At 41.6% G+C, this 15833-nt stretch overlaps 1 protein-coding gene across 1 annotated transcript in view; it reads left to right on the top strand.

The window, feature by feature from the left end:
• TOP2A (DNA topoisomerase II alpha) overlaps positions 1-15833 on the top strand; it is a 36203-nt gene that overhangs the window by 2805 nt on the left and 17565 nt on the right. The window contains exons 4-17 of the mRNA XM_004608752.2: positions 24-87; positions 2807-2952; positions 4263-4360; positions 4564-4776; positions 6294-6467; positions 7381-7482; positions 7584-7721; positions 11052-11190; positions 13970-14127; positions 14656-14781; positions 15040-15150; positions 15299-15404; positions 15491-15600; positions 15707-15799. Of these exons, the coding sequence (XP_004608809.2) occupies positions 24-87; positions 2807-2952; positions 4263-4360; positions 4564-4776; positions 6294-6467; positions 7381-7482; positions 7584-7721; positions 11052-11190; positions 13970-14127; positions 14656-14781; positions 15040-15150; positions 15299-15404; positions 15491-15600; positions 15707-15799 (1778 nt within the window). The remainder of the gene's footprint in view (positions 1-23; positions 88-2806; positions 2953-4262; positions 4361-4563; positions 4777-6293; positions 6468-7380; positions 7483-7583; positions 7722-11051; positions 11191-13969; positions 14128-14655; positions 14782-15039; positions 15151-15298; positions 15405-15490; positions 15601-15706; positions 15800-15833) is intronic.

Below are 15833 nucleotides of genomic sequence, written 5' to 3'. Positions count from 1 at the left end.
GTGTGTATTTTACTTTCTTTCAGTTAATGCTGCTGACAACAAACAAAGGGACCCAAAAATGTCTTGCATTAGAGTCACAATTGACCCGTAAGTCTCCTGCTCAGTCTTTTGTTATTGTTCATTGTTATTATTACTTGCATTTACTTTTTTATATAGCAAAGTTGATCTTTTTTTCTGAGTGAAATTTTGTAAAGTTAAGGTCGAATATTAAAAAGAACAATTCTGTGATACCTGCTACCTAGATCTAACAGTTACCAGACTCTTTAATATATTTACTCTGTCTATATTTTTGATCATTTCATGGTAAATTATCGTTATTATTCTAAATCCCTCTGATAAGTATCTTCAATAAATGCCCTAGCGATTTAAGAATCTAGAGCTGCTTTCTGATGTCATTCAAGTAATAAACCAGCAGGTGGTGATAAAGATCAATTTGACCTTTCAAATATGATATTTCTGATCATAAATGCTGAGTGTTCCTTAATTGAGTTGTCCGGATGCTTCTTTGACTTTTATCATTCATTAGATGAACTAGACCTTGGGCTCTTTTAGGAGAAATATAACTATTATTGGAATACTTGTCCTTATAATTTGTCCTTAGGGGTAATGTTGGACCACTCCTGAATTGTTTCTAGTGGCGCTTGGGGGACCATATGGGTGCTGGGGAATCAGACCTGCGGTGGCCACATGCAAGGCCTTACTCAATGTACTATCGCTACAGTCCCATGGACTTGGTATAGTATTCTTTTAAAGAATATTGATGGGGGGTACTAGAGAGACAGGACAGTGCATCAGGTAATTGTCTTACACAAAGTCAACCAAGGCTCAATCCCCAGCACTGCATATGGTCCCTCAAGTCCAGCCAGAAGTGATCCCTGAGCACCACCAGGTGTGGGGGCAACTCTGCCCCCATCATTACATATGTTTCCCTGATCACAGCTGGCTATGACACAACCCCCTCATAAAGATTGATTTAACCTGAGAGATAGTATAGGAGACAAGGTGTCTACCTTGCATGCAGCCAACCCAGGTTTGATTCCTCCCAGCACTCCACAAAGACCCTTAGGCACTGCTGCATGTGGCCCTCCCCAAAAAAGAAAGGAAGACAATATTAAGGACCAGAGCTATAGCATAACAGGTAGGGCACTTGCCTTGCATGTGACCAACCCAGTTTGATCCCGGCATCTCATATGGACCTCTGAGCCCTGCCAGGAATAATGCCTAAGTGCAGAGACAGGAGTCACCCGGAGCATCGGCGAGCTGACCTAAATACCATAAAAAGGCAGGGGTGGGGACAGGCTACTTTTAATTTCGACGCAGGGGGGAGGTACCACATCTAGTTATGGTCAGGGTTTACTGGCTTACTCTTGGCCCTTCTCAGATCACTCCTGTCAGGGCTTAGGTAACCAGATGTGGTTCATGGAAGGCAAAGCACCAAACCAGCTATACTATGTCTCCGGCCCCTTAATGTCAATAACAGATACTACTATCTATAATCTGAACCATAGTGCATAGTCCAGATAAAATATATAATCATCTATGTATTCTTCAAATTAACGTAAAATGAGTAAGTTCACGTTTTTGCACTTTATTAACAGGCAAAGAAGTTTTGTAACTGATGTTTTGCCCTTTTATGTTTGATTTGCAATGTATTTTGCTGACTGGAAAAGCTAAAGAGCCTAGGACTTAATAGGTTATCCTCTTATAATTGGTATAACAGAGGCCGGAGCAATAGCACAGTGGAGAGGGTGTTTGCCTTGTATGCAACCAACCTGGGTTCAATCCACAGCATCCCATATGGTCCTTTAAGCAACACCCATTCCTGAGTGCAGAGCCAGGAGTAACCTCTGATATCACCTGGTGTGACCAAAAAGCCAAAATAAATTTTTTTGGTATTACAAGAACCTGGGTTGTAACTCAGTAGTTGAGTAGTTGAGTAGTAGTAGTAGTAGTTGCCTTGCATGTGTAAAGCTCTAGGTTTTATCCCAGGCCCTGCATAAATAAATAGGTAAATAAACATGTAAGTAAATAAAATCAATATAATAATGTTTCCAATTTTTGTACTTTGGACATAATCATTTCCCATTCCCATTTCCTAACATGTTTAACTTTCGTATTTTTTCCCCATTATGTGTCTGCCCATGTGTCAACAAAGCTTTAAGTTTTTGAGCCACGCCTATCAATGCTCAGTGCTTACTCCTGATGCTGCACTCAGGAATCACTTCTGGCACTGATTGGGGACCATATGGAATGCTGGGGATTGAAACTGGGTTGGTCACATGTGAGGCAAGCAGCCTACCTGTTGTTATTATCTCTGGCCCCAACAAAAGATTACTTTTTAATTTTTGCTTCTATTTCAGGAACTGTGCATGGTAGGAAAAGTAGTTCATTCTGAATTTTTAGAAAAATTTTTAGAAAAATATTTTTAAAAAAGAATAAAAGAAATTAAGACTTGTAAAATTTATATATTTTAGAAATAGTGAAGGTTCCAAATATTTTAATAATAAATTTTAATTTAGAAATATGCTTCTAAGGGCTGGAGTGATAGCACAGCGGGTAGGCTGTTTGCCTTGCACGCGGCCAACCCAGGTTCGAATCCCAGCATCCCATATGGTTCCCTGAGCACTGCCAGGGGTGATTCCTGCGTGCATGAGCCAGGAGTGACCCCTGTGCATCGCAGGGTGTGACCCAAAAAGCTATATATATATATATATATATATATATATATATATATATATATATATATATTTCTAAATAATTTCAAGTATTAATGTGTGTTATAATAAAACTTTCCACCTTTTCTTAGAGAAAACAATTTAATTAGTATATGGAATAATGGAAAAGGTATTCCTGTTGTTGAACACAAAGTTGAGAAGATGTATGTCCCAGCTCTCATCTTTGGACAACTTCTAACCTCTAGCAACTATGACGATGATGAGAAGAAAGTAACAGGTAAAGTATTAAGGAAAACTACATAATTGTTGTGTCTTGTATATACAAGGTATATATTCTACCACTGAGCCACATTTTGAGCCCCTAAATACATTGTTTTGTTTTATTTTGTTTTGTTTTGTGGAAGGGGCTCCTAAGCAATCCCCAAAGGGTTCCAGGGCCATTTCTAGCAACCTAGCCAGATAGTTTGGTGTTTGGGTCCTGCATGTTGCAGGGTGGTATCATGCTGCAGTATCATGGATCAGACTCAGGTCCTTGCACATCCCTGTCCCCTGAGCTATCTCCCCTCCTACCTAAATACATATTTTATTTATTCTTTGGAACCACACTGGCAGTGCTCAGGGGCTACTCCTTGCTTTGTGCTCAGGGAGACCATGCAATGCCAGCATGCTCTCAGCCCATTGAGTTATTTAAACACCTCCCCGTTAAGCTTTTGTTTTTGGGCCACACAGGCAATGCTCAGGTTACTCCTGGGTCTGCGCCCAGTAATCCGGTTCTGGTGGGCTGGGGGATCAGATGGGATACTGGAGGTTGAACCTGGGTTGGCCTTATGCAAAGCAAGTGCCCTACCCACTGTACTATCTCTCCAACCCCAGCCCTAGCACATTTTGTTGTTGTTGTTTAGTTTTGAAGGGCCACAGTTGGTGGTACTTAGTGATTATTCCTGGTTCTGCATTTAGAAATCACTCCTGCCAGGGACCATATGGGGTGCTGGGGATTGTATCTATTGAATCTAGGTCAGCCTCAAGCAAGGCAAGCACTCTATCCACTGTATTGTCTGTCAACTCCCCTACCCCCATCTATGTAATCTTTTTTTAATGATATGTCTTTAGTATAAAGTTAAAGATACAGAAAGAGAAAAGGGCCATGGACATATAGTTCAGTGGTAATGACACTACCCATGCATGTGTGAGACCTTGGCACGGAGCCCTGACAGCACGAAACAAATAACAAAAATACCAGCACTTTTTGCGCCTGGGATATACCTCAGTAGTAAAGTACATGTATGCATATGAGCTGGGTTTGATCCTCAACATCACCTCCCCACACACACAGAAGTATAGGACTGAATCCCTATAAAATAACAATAATTTTATTAAGAACTAAAGCTTTGGGCTGGGCATATGACTTAGTGGTAGAGAACTCACCTTCCATGTGTGATACCTTGGGTTGGATTCTCAGCACTGCTGGTTTCCTGGGCACTGTTGGGAGCGACCCCTTAGCACAGCCAGCTGTGGCCCAAAAGCTAAACGAAAAGAAGGCTGATACCAAGATTTCAATCAAACAACATTTTGTATTTATTTGCCTAGGTGGCCGAAATGGCTATGGAGCCAAGTTGTGTAATATATTCAGTACCAAATTTACCGTGGAAACAGCCAGTAGAGAATACAAGAAAATGTTCAAACAGGTAAGTAAATAAATAAGTGTTGTTCCTTGGTAATAAATTATACAATAGTAATTTATAGTATTTAATTTACAAGTTCTTACATCAGAAAATTAATCAGGGTTATGTAATAGGTTATTTGCTAAAACATTATCATTTATGTTACTCAGTCCTAACTTGTGACATTTCTTGAGTTGTTTTATCTTTCTTACTCTTTATTTCCACAGACATGGATGAATAACATGGGGAAAGCTGGTGACATGGAACTCAAGCCCTTTAATGGAGAAGATTATACATGTATTACCTTTCAGCCTGATTTGGCTAAGTTTAAAATGCAAAGCCTAGACAAAGATATTGTTGCACTTATGGTTAGAAGAGCATACGATATTGCTGGATCCACTAAAGATGTCAAAGTCTTCCTCAATGGAAATAAGCTACCAGTAGGTACTTTTTGGGTACTAGAGACAATAGGAACTTTGTGATCATTTATTTCAAGGCAAATTTATTTTTCCCTTGCTATATATTTTGCTTACCGTTTCCCACATATGTTTCAGAGGCTATTCAGCACAATGCTGAGGGGTCACTCCCTGCAGTGTGCCAACACCACACCCACTGGACTATTTTTGCTTTTATTGGGTCACACCCGGAGATGCTCAGGGCTTACTCCTGGCTCTGCATTCAGGAATTACTCCTGGCAGTGCTCACGGGGCCATATGAGATGCGGGGGATCTAACCTGGGTCGGCCGTGTGCAAGGCAAACACCCTACCCACTGTACTATAGCTCCAGCCCTCCACAGTGCCTTTCTTTTTTTCTTTTTTTTGTTTGCTTTTTTGGGTCACACCTGGCGATGCGCAGGGGTCACTCCTGGCTCTGCACTCAGCAATTACCCCTGGTGGTGCTCAGGGATGCTGGGAATCGAACCTGGGTCGGCCGCGTACAAGGCAAATGCCCTACCCACTGTGCTACCACTCCAGCCCCCAGAGTGCCTTTCTTAAATAAACCTTTTGGGATGGCCTTTTCTTCCCCTTCCCTTCATTGTCATTGTTGTGACAGTGATTTAGTTGGAGTGTCACACATGTATGCCAGGATACTTAGTCATGTGGGGAAGTGCTAGGGATCAGAACTGCAGCCTCATAAATGCAAGGCAGACAACTGTTACTGCTATACAACCCTGTGCCTCTTTTGTGCCCTTTTTATTGGGGTTGTGCAGGGGCTATACCAGGCTGTGCTGGAGAGCTATTCCCAACATTACACAGGGATCAGCTCCAGCAGTTTTGGGGACCCCATAGTTCCAGGGATTGAACCTGGGCTTGCCACATGCAAAACATGAGCTCAGCCCATTGAGCTATCTCTCCAGCCCCTTTTTGTGCCCTTTCATGACCATTCTCTTGGGTTCATCAGGCAACACTGAAATTTTTTTTTTTGCTTTTTTTTTTTTTCCGGTCATACCCAGCGATGCTCAGGGGTTACTCCTGGCTTTGCAGTCAGGAATTACTCCTGGCGTGCTTGGGAGACCATATGGGATGCCGGGGATTGAACCCGGGTCGGCCGAGTGCAAGGCAAACGCCCTACCCGCTGTGCTATCGCTCCGGCCCCAACACTGAATTTTTTGAATTTTTTTTTTTTTATCTCAAGCGATACTCAAGGGGCCTGAGAGCCATTCTTTGGATATTTGTTCAACCAGGATGGCATTTTTCAGGGGCCATTGGAAGCATATCCAATAGTGGGGGGCCGGGGGAACTGGGGTGGGGTGGGGTTGGGTGGGGCGGGGCGGGGCAGAGCCCATGCTGTGCCTGGGAATTGAAGTCTGGTCCTTGATCTATAAGGCATATGCTCCCGTCCATTAAGCTAGCTCCTCAGCCTCTAGCCCCATTCCATTGTTTTGAAAAATTCTTATATCACTGAATATTTTTATTTTTATATAACTTTTTTTAATGCCTTTTCATTCCTGTATAGATAAAAGGATTCCGTAGCTATGTGGATATGTATTTGAAGGATAAGGTAGATGAAACTGGCAATCCACTGAAAATTATTCATGAACAAGTAAATCACCGGTGGGAAGTGTGCTTAACAATGAGTGAAAAAGGCTTTCAGCAAATTAGCTTCGTCAATAGCATTGCTACTTCCAAGGTAATTTTATTCATAAATTGTCTTGAATTATAAGGGTATTTTTTTTTCACAAGCTTATATATAGATAAGGAACTCTATGGTCATTTATTTCAAGGGCAAATTTATTTTTCCTCTCCCATATATTTTGCTTACTGTTTCCCACATATGTTTCAGAATCTATTCAGCACAGTGCTGAGGGGTCACTCCCTGCAGTGTGCAAGGGCCTCACCCACTGAACTATCTCTACAGCCACCCAGAAACGCATTTCTTAAATAATTGCGTTTGTGAGTGTGTGTGTGTGTGTGTGTGTGTGTGTGTGTGTGTGTGTGTGTGTGTGTGTATACATTCTTTCTGGGTTTTTCCCCTTTCCTTTGTTGTTGGAATCACTGGGGGTCACTCACACACTTAGTGATGCTTAGACACTTAGTTGTAGTGCTCATGGAGGTCACATGCCTGGTTGTGGTGCTTACATTCTAGTTGTTGTGTTCACTGGGGGATTGAACTGGCAGTGAACTTAATTGGGGGTTGCGCCTGTTACTTACAGTGCTCTCACCTTCCTGTCTGTGATGCTAGAGACTGAGTTCTGTTGCCATACGATGGTTCTAAGCGGCAGAGCCACCGAGATTGGTTCCACACTCCACACATATGGATGGATGAACTTACAACCTTATAGCTTGTTAGGCAGCTACTTCTGTCACTGAGCCATCCCCAGACACAACCTACCCTGTTCTTATTGTTTTTAATATAAAATGAACTGGAAATCTTGGCTACAAGGAAGCTTAATTAGAATTCCACCCTTACTCTGGGGAATCAAAGCCAGGGCTTCACATATATATGATACCACTGGGTAACATCCCCTTTTCTAGACTGGATTTTTGGTTGTTATAATTTTGAGGAATCAGAGTTCTACAATCTGATATTTTTTTCTCTTTAGGGTGGCAGACATGTAGACTATATCGCTGATCAGATTGTGGCTAAACTTGTTGAAGTTGTCAAGAAGAAAAACAAAGGTGGTATTGCAGTAAAAGCACATCAGGTATTGTGTTTTAGCACAAGTTTCTCTTTCAGAAGTCAAGAAGGGAAAAGCTATAAATAAGGTGTGAGTATTTAGTGATTTGATGTCAACTTTTATTGCAGGTGAAAAATCACATGTGGATTTTTGTGAATTCCTTAATTGAAAATCCAACCTTTGACTCTCAGACAAAAGAAAACATGACTTTACAAGTCAAGAGTTTTGGATCAACATGCCAACTAAGTGAAAAATTCATTAAAGCTGTGAGTAGAGATAAAAGTCAAAGCACATAATTTTTCATTGTCTTCTCAGTCCTGCAGAATACTCTTTCTTATTCCCCTATGCTTTTACTTGGGGGCGTAAAGAGGCACAGCTTACCTCACTTTCTAACCAGGAAGGAAATTTTTTTTTTTTTCTTTTTGGGTCACACTTGGCAATGCACAGGGGTTACTCTTGGCTCTGCACTCAGGAATTACCCCTGGCCATGCTCAGGGGACCATATGGGATGCTGGGATTTGAACCCGGGTCGGCCGCGTGCAAGGCAAATGCCCTACCCGCTGTGTTATCTCTCCAGCCCCAGGAAATTTTTTTTATTGAATCACCTTGAGAACAGTTACAAAGCTTTCAGGTTTAAGTCTCAGTCATACAATGATCAAACATCCATCCCTTCACCAGTGCACATGTTCCACCAACAAGAATTCCAGTATGCACCCCCATCCCACCTTGTTTGTTTGTTTGTTTTGTTTTGTTTTAGATCAGGACTTCTTAAAAATCTTCCCACTCAAAACTGCTTTTTGCTTGAAATTTTTTTACACTTCCCCATGTGGTATGTAAATAAGCAAATCAAATAATCATTTAAAATTTTTGTTTTTTGTTTCACCCAGCAATGCTCAGGATTACTCCTGGCAGTGCTCAGGGGACTATATATATATATATATGAGATGCCAGGGATCGAACCCTAGTTCATGTGCAAAGCAAACACCGCCCCACTGTACTATTGCTCTGCCCCCCTATTGTTTTTAAATTTTATTTTAGTCCTTGTTATTTACAGTACTGTCAATGATAGGGTTTCATACGTAGAATGTTCCAACACCACAGCCTCCATCAGAATGCACATTTCCCTCTTTAGGACATTTTTGTATCAAAAGCCCTCATTTTGTATTTCTTTGGGTGTGGGGGAAACATGGCCACACCCCATAGTACTGGGTGGAGGTTTGTGTTTGGTGAGTGTTCGCTGGCACTGTCTGTCACTGTCATCCCGTTGTTCATCTATTTGCTCAAGCAGGCACCAGTAACATCTCCATTATAAGACTTGTTACTGTTTTTGGCATATCGAATACACCACAGGTAGTTTGCCAGGCTCTGCCATGCAGGCAAGATTAAATACTAGATAACTTTATCCCTATTCTCATACCACTATCATCACCATCCTTAGTTACAACAAACAATATAATTCCTAGACATTGCAACCTCTGGTTGTAATACTAATGGTATTATTAGTTATTAATAGTTACAACAACTAATAGTCCTCAAAACTTAGTCCCTTAGACCATAACGTCAGTTTCCCAAGGAGCTTGTTAGAAATGTAAATTTTCAAGTTCCACCTTATACCTGAATCAGAAATTCCCAGGAAAGAGTGCAGTAATCTCTGTACTACCTTCCAGGTGATTCTGATGGAAGCTGCAGTTTGAGAACTGCCTATCCAAACCTAAGGCCATTCCTACAAAGTGAAGGCAACTCTGCTTCTTTTCTAAAGAAATCTCCATAACTCTAGACTTCTCAGCCCAATCTTTGCTCTTGATTAACTTTTGTTGGTCCTAGTTAACTCAGCTACAGGCTAGTAGCCATCTTTCTCTAGAGACCAAGAACCAGGGAAAAAAAAATCATAAACTCTAATTCATCTCATTCTAAAACCCAGGGCTCCTTTTACATCCCAATCAAATGCTTCCCATCAAGGCTTCTCTAGCTCCACACTATCAGGCAGAAGCCAAAACTGGCAGATCCTAGACTCACAGCACCAACAAATCTTTCCAGTTTGTCATGTTTTACTTCCACATATTCTTTTTTTTTTCTTTTTTTTGGGTCACACCTGGTGATGCACAGGGGTTACTCCTGGCTCTGCACTCAGGAATTACCCCTGGCCGTGCTCAGGGGACCATATGGGATGCTGGGATTTGAACCCGGGTCGGCTGCATGCAAGGCAAACGCCCTATCCGCTGTGCTATCTCTCCAGCCCCCCACTTCCACATATTCTTGGGGGTCTCTAATCTTTCAAAAGAGTTACAGGAAAGTGAATTTGCATAATACACCCATTTGAACAATGTGGAACATGGCAACAGGCGCCAGAGCAGATAAGACCTGTCCCTGCATAGTGACCCAGTAGACAGTGTCTGGGTACATTTTACAAGCACCAGGTATCTGGTGTTGAGTCCCATCTCCCAAGAATTATCACCTAACTGCATTCCTAACTGCAGCATCTAGCCTTATCTGGGACTGGGCCAGGGCAAAGCAGAGCGGGAAAGGTCACTGATGCTAAACTTTATGTGATTGGACCATCCTCTTAAGCCAAGACCCTCTATAAAATATGTGTATATTTGGCAATAAAGTGAGCAGCCATCAGCTGTCTCCCAGAATGGTTTCTCTGCACACCCATCATCCTTTGCTCTGCGTCTGCCTGGACCCGGTGTGCAACATGTCTGGACACCCTTGGGGGAAAAACAGTTCCCCAACACAAGATACCTTAAACGTAGGGTCAGTGTCCCTTAGAATGTCCCAGAACAGTGACCATGATGAGAGTTCACTGTAAAAAAAAAAAGTATTGAGTCTTCATTAGCCTTTGCTTAAATATTTTTAGGGGTTCGGAGAGATAGCTCAATAGGCTGAGTGCTTTGCATAGAAGAGGACTGGCTTTGATCCCCTGCACCACTTAGTCCCACACACACAGTCAGGAGCCACCCTCAAGCACTAAGCCAAGAACAGCCCCTGAGCCCCATCAGTGGATGTTGCCTAAAAGCCAAAACAAAAAGCAAACTAAAATTGTCATTGATAACAGTGTTAGGAGACAGAAGTAAAAACTTTTTTAGCTAGACTTCATAGCTTGGGGAGTGTTGGGCCACTATTTGATGCCTGCCATTGAACCAGGATCAGCAGCATGCAAGACAAGAGGCTTATCCTCTGTACCCTTTCTCTGGCCCTGAGGCAAGTGCCTTAATCCCTCCTCCAGTGTCAGGGATCAAAGCCTTACACAAACAAGACAAATGCTCTAATGCTGAGCTATATCCCTGGCCCATAATTTCTTATTTCTGTCTTACACATTGTTTCTTAACTCCAGGAGGACTAAGGGCCATGTCTAATTTGTTTTAGCCATGAAATTGCCAATATCGTGCCTGGTATAATATAATTGAACATTCAATAAGCTTTTATTGAATGAACAAACCCAAATGAACCATTTCTTTCAGCAGTGATAACTTAAGATGTGTCACCCTCTATCCAGAAATTGTTCTACCACTCTTCACTTTTTGGATTATATTTATGGGACTTCATTTGTATTCTGGATTACTAACAATTTTCTTCTCTAACAATCTCATTTTCAGGCAACTGGCTGTGGTATCGTAGAAAGCATATTAAACTGGGTGAAGTTTAAAGCCCAGGTCCAATTAAACAAGAAGTGTTCAGCTGTAAAACATAACAGAATCAAAGGAATTCCTAAACTCGATGATGCCAATGATGCAGGTATATATTTAATAACATTTCCAAACTTTAAGTTTTATGCTTCAGTTATTACTTTAATGACAGGAAAAAAACTTATTAATTTGTTTAATAGTAAGTTTTATATGACCCTAGAATTTCATTAGAAAATGAAGACCTGGGGCTGGAGTGATAGCAAAGCAGGTTGGGCATTGCCTTGCACATGCCCAGATTCGATCCCTGGCATCCTACATAGTCCCCCGAGCACTGCCAAGACTAATTCCTGAATGCAGAGACAGGAGTGAACCCCAGAGCATTGCCACGGGTGGCCCAAAACAAAGAAAAAAGAAAAGGAAGACTTGGGACTGGAGGGATAGTACATTGGGTAGTATACTTGCATATGGCCAACCTGGGTTCAATCCCTTGCATCCCATATGAAACCCAAGCACTACCAGGAGTAATTCCGGAGTGCAGAACCAGAAGTAGCCCCTGAGTGACATTGGGTATGGACCCCAAAACCAAATAACAAAGGAAATGAAGGCCTGAAGGGGCAGTATACTGACAGGTAGTACAAGGAGAAGGGCATTTGCCTTGCATTGCATGTGTCCAACCTGGGTTCGATCTCAGGCACCAGATCCCTCAAACACTGTTGGGTATAACCCAAAAAATAAAAAAAATCAAAAATAAAAGAAGAAAAAGTATACTAAACAAAACCATTACACCTGAATGGTGGGGAGTAGAGAGTATTGGGTCACACCCAGCTATATTTGGGACTTAACTCCTGAATCAGTGCTCCAGGATTAACTCGAGCATAGAACCAGGATTGCTCAAGGGGTGCCAGGGATCAAATCCAGGTAGGTCACTTGCAAGGCAAGTACCTTACTATACTATCTCTACAGCCCCCATTTTCTGCTAACTTTATTAGAGTTTGTAAAGTTGGGGAAAGATATGATAAAGGTAAAAATTATGAGCTAAGTATAGCAAAACTTGGGAAACTTTTTTTTTTTTTTTTTGCTTTTTGGGTCACATCCGGCAATGCACAGAGGTTACTCCCGGCTCTGCACTCAGGAATCACCCCTGGCAATGCTCAGGGCAAACACCCTACCCGCTGTGCTATTGCTCCAGGCCCCCCCACCTTTTTTTTTGGCTTTTTGGGTCACACCCGGCAATGCAAAGGGGTTACTCGTGGCTTTGCACTCAGGAATTACTCCTGGCGGTGCTCAGGGACCATATGGAATCGAACCCGGGTCGGCTGCGTGCAAGGCAAATGCCCTACCCATTGTACTATCCAGCCCCAGCTTGGGAAACTTTTTAAATCCTGTCTGTTGAAGTTTATTTCTGTGTTTCCTCTGACTGAGCTAAGAATGTTCCTTTCCTCCCAGTAAAAGGAGGGCACTTCACATGACAGTCTTACAGCCTGGGGGTGAACACTTTGATTACCACTATTCAAGCTCCTTTAGCTGAAAATATTCAATATACCAGGGGCCCTATCTTTTTGGAAGCATCTCTAAAAGTACCCTAGACAATTTTTTTCCTAGTATGTTTTTTTTTTTTCTTAATTCCCTCATCCCTTTCCCTTTCCCTTCTTTGCCCCCACCCTTTTAAGTTCTATTTACTTATTGGTTTTTTTTTTTTTTTTTGGCCACATTCTGGGCTTACTCCTGCACTCAGAAATCACTCCTGGCAGGCTCAGAGAAAATATGGGGTGCCAGGGATCATATCCAGGTTAACCATCTGCAAGGCAAATGCTGTACTATTGTTCCGGCCCTTTTTCTTCATTATTGCTGTTGTAACAACGACCAGAGATTGCATACACCTAGCTGTGGTATTTGCACATGGGTAATTGTGCTCATGGTGGGGTTATGTTGATCACAAACATGTTTACTAAAGGTTGCACTTCCGTGGGCTTGGTGCTTACATCTCTTTAGTTATCAGTGTCGCATCCCTTTTGGTGGTGCTCACACTCACCAGAATTCGGAATGCGGGTAGCAGCAGCAGTGCTGTGCTGCCAACATCTTACTCAGTGTATGGGAGACCCTGAGGATTTCCACATGTGACCATATACTTACTTGGAAGACACGGCTCTACTATTTGAAGTAAATGATCAAATGAATGTTTGGCAGCAGTATAAATATGAGAAGTTAGTTTCAAAATCAAAGATGTGTCAGAGCACCTGTCACTCTGCCATGCACAACTCCCTGGTTTCGATCCCCAATATCAAAAAACCTGGGCCAGGGAGATTATATAGCTGTCATGACACATGACTTACATGTGGTTTACCAGGTTTGATCCCCTGCACCTCATATAGTCCCCTGAGCCCTGCCAGGGTAATCCCTGAGCTCCTAAGTCAATTTTTTGTTTGTTTCCCCTTCCCTTTGTTGCATGCTACTGAGATTCCTGAAGGTCACGCTTGCTTACTGAAGGTGATTACCTGGAGTCATACACTGAGCTGCAGTGCCAATGTAGATGTTCACACATTACTTACTCCTCACACATTCTTTTGGTTTTGGGCCACACACAATTGTGCTCAGGATTTACTTCTGGCTCTGCTCAAGGATCATTACTGGTGGTGCTTGGGAGAGCATATGAGATGCCTGGGATTAAACCCGGGTTTACTGCATATAAGACAAACACCCTATAAGCTGTACTACAGCTCCAACCTCATGTGCTCACACATTCTGGTCATAATACTCAACAGCACTGCTCTTGTGCGTGCTCATATTCACTGTGGGGGTCATACTACTGATACCAGTGCCCACACATTTATTATGTATTTGACTTTGTATGACATAAATATGCTAATATTTATTTACTTTTATTTTAGGGGGCCGAAACTCCACTGACTGTACACTGATCCTAACTGAAGGAGACTCGGCCAAAACTTTGGCTGTTTCAGGGCTTGGTGTGGTTGGAAGAGACAAATATGGGGTTTTCCCACTTAGAGGAAAAATACTCAATGTTCGAGAAGCTTCTCATAAGCAGGTAGAGTACCAACAGTTCTCTTTAATATCTGTAGTTTTATAATCAGGATTTCATTTCTTTGTGCTTTGTTTCTGAGCCATACCAGGCAGTTCTTGGGGCTTACTCATGGCAAGGGTTGGGGGTCCATGTGCCAGGGGTTGAACTTGGGTTGACCTCTAACAAGGCAAGCTCCCTACATGCTGTACTATTCAATGCTCTGGCCAGAGTGTCCATCTTAACAGATCTAATTTACTGATGCATAAACTAGTAACAAACTCGGGGCCGGAGCGATAGCACAGCGGGTAGGGCATTTGCCTTGCACGTGGCCGACCTGGATTCGATCCCCGGCATCCCATATGGTCCCCCAAGCACTGCCAGGAGCAATTCCTGAGTGCAAAGCCAGGAGTAACCCCTGAGCATCGTTGGGTGTGACCCAAAAAGCAAAAAAAAAAAAAAAACTAGTAACAAACTCAAGAAAACCACAACATATTCTGTTATGTTGATTTGATCTATTCAAGTGTTTCATCTAAAATTACTTTTTAATTTCAGATCATGGAAAATGCTGAAATTAACAATATCATCAAAATTGTGGGTCTTCAGTACAAGAAAAACTATGAAGATGAAGATTCATTAAAGTCTCTTCGTTATGGAAAGATAATGATCATGACAGATCAGGTCAGATTTATTTTCAAATTATATATATATGTCTTTTTTGTTTTCTGCATAAAAGGAGTATTCAAACATAGCTCTTTTTTATTTCTAGTCAACCTTTAATCATATATTATGCTTATATCTTATGTTATCTATATAGACTTCTAAGTCTGATTTGACTAGTCTTTTCTCCCCTCATGGTAAGATTTCTGAGAAATTATCAGGTCAATCATGTTTTTATTTTCTAAACGATTTTTTTTGTCACTTTCCAAATATATTTAGGATCAAGACGGTTCCCACATTAAAGGCTTATTGATTAATTTTATCCATCACAATTGGCCGTCTCTTCTACGTCATCGTTTTCTGGAAGAATTTATCACACCCATTGTAAAGGTATACTAATTCCTAAAGTACCATATGAATATTTTAAGGCCCTACTTCTCGACCCTGGATCGGTATAATTGCAGTATTGTTCAGGGGCTTAACAGTGGAAACTGACCTAGCAGTGTACAAAAGTACAACAAGGCGTTCTTTTTCATAGGTGTCTAAAAACAAGCAAGAAATATCATTTTATAGCCTTCCTGAATTTGAAGAATGGAAGAGTTCTAATCCAAATCATAGAAAATGGAAAGTCAAGTATTACAAAGGTTTGTAGTAAAACCCATACAGAACTTCTTGTTATATACCTTTGTTTAGGATTCTAAAAAGTAACTTGGTATTCTCTGCTTTGAAGGTTTGGGCACCAGCACATCAAAAGAAGCTAAAGAATATTTCTCAGATATGAAAAGACATCGCATCCAATTCAAATATTCTGGACCTGAAGATGATGCTGCCATCAGCCTGGTGAATTGAAATTGCATTTTATACATTTTCTTAGATTTGTATAAGAAGAGATTTTCTTAGAGGTTATCTAATTCTACTATCATCTTTATCATCTTCTCATTTCTAGGCCTTCAGCAAAAAACAAACAGATGATCGGAAGGAATGGTTAACTCATTTCATGGAAGACAGAAGGCAGCGAAAGTTACTTGGTCTTCCTGAGGTAAAAATTTTAAGTATATCCCAGAAAAGTGCTG

The sequence above is a fragment of the Sorex araneus genome, chromosome 3 (genome assembly GCF_027595985.1).
Source record: "Sorex araneus isolate mSorAra2 chromosome 3, mSorAra2.pri, whole genome shotgun sequence".
NCBI classification, from domain to species: domain Eukaryota; kingdom Metazoa; phylum Chordata; class Mammalia; order Eulipotyphla; family Soricidae; genus Sorex; species Sorex araneus.
The sequence above is the reverse complement of the archived record's forward strand: the minus strand, read 5'-3'. Positions and strand labels throughout refer to the sequence as shown.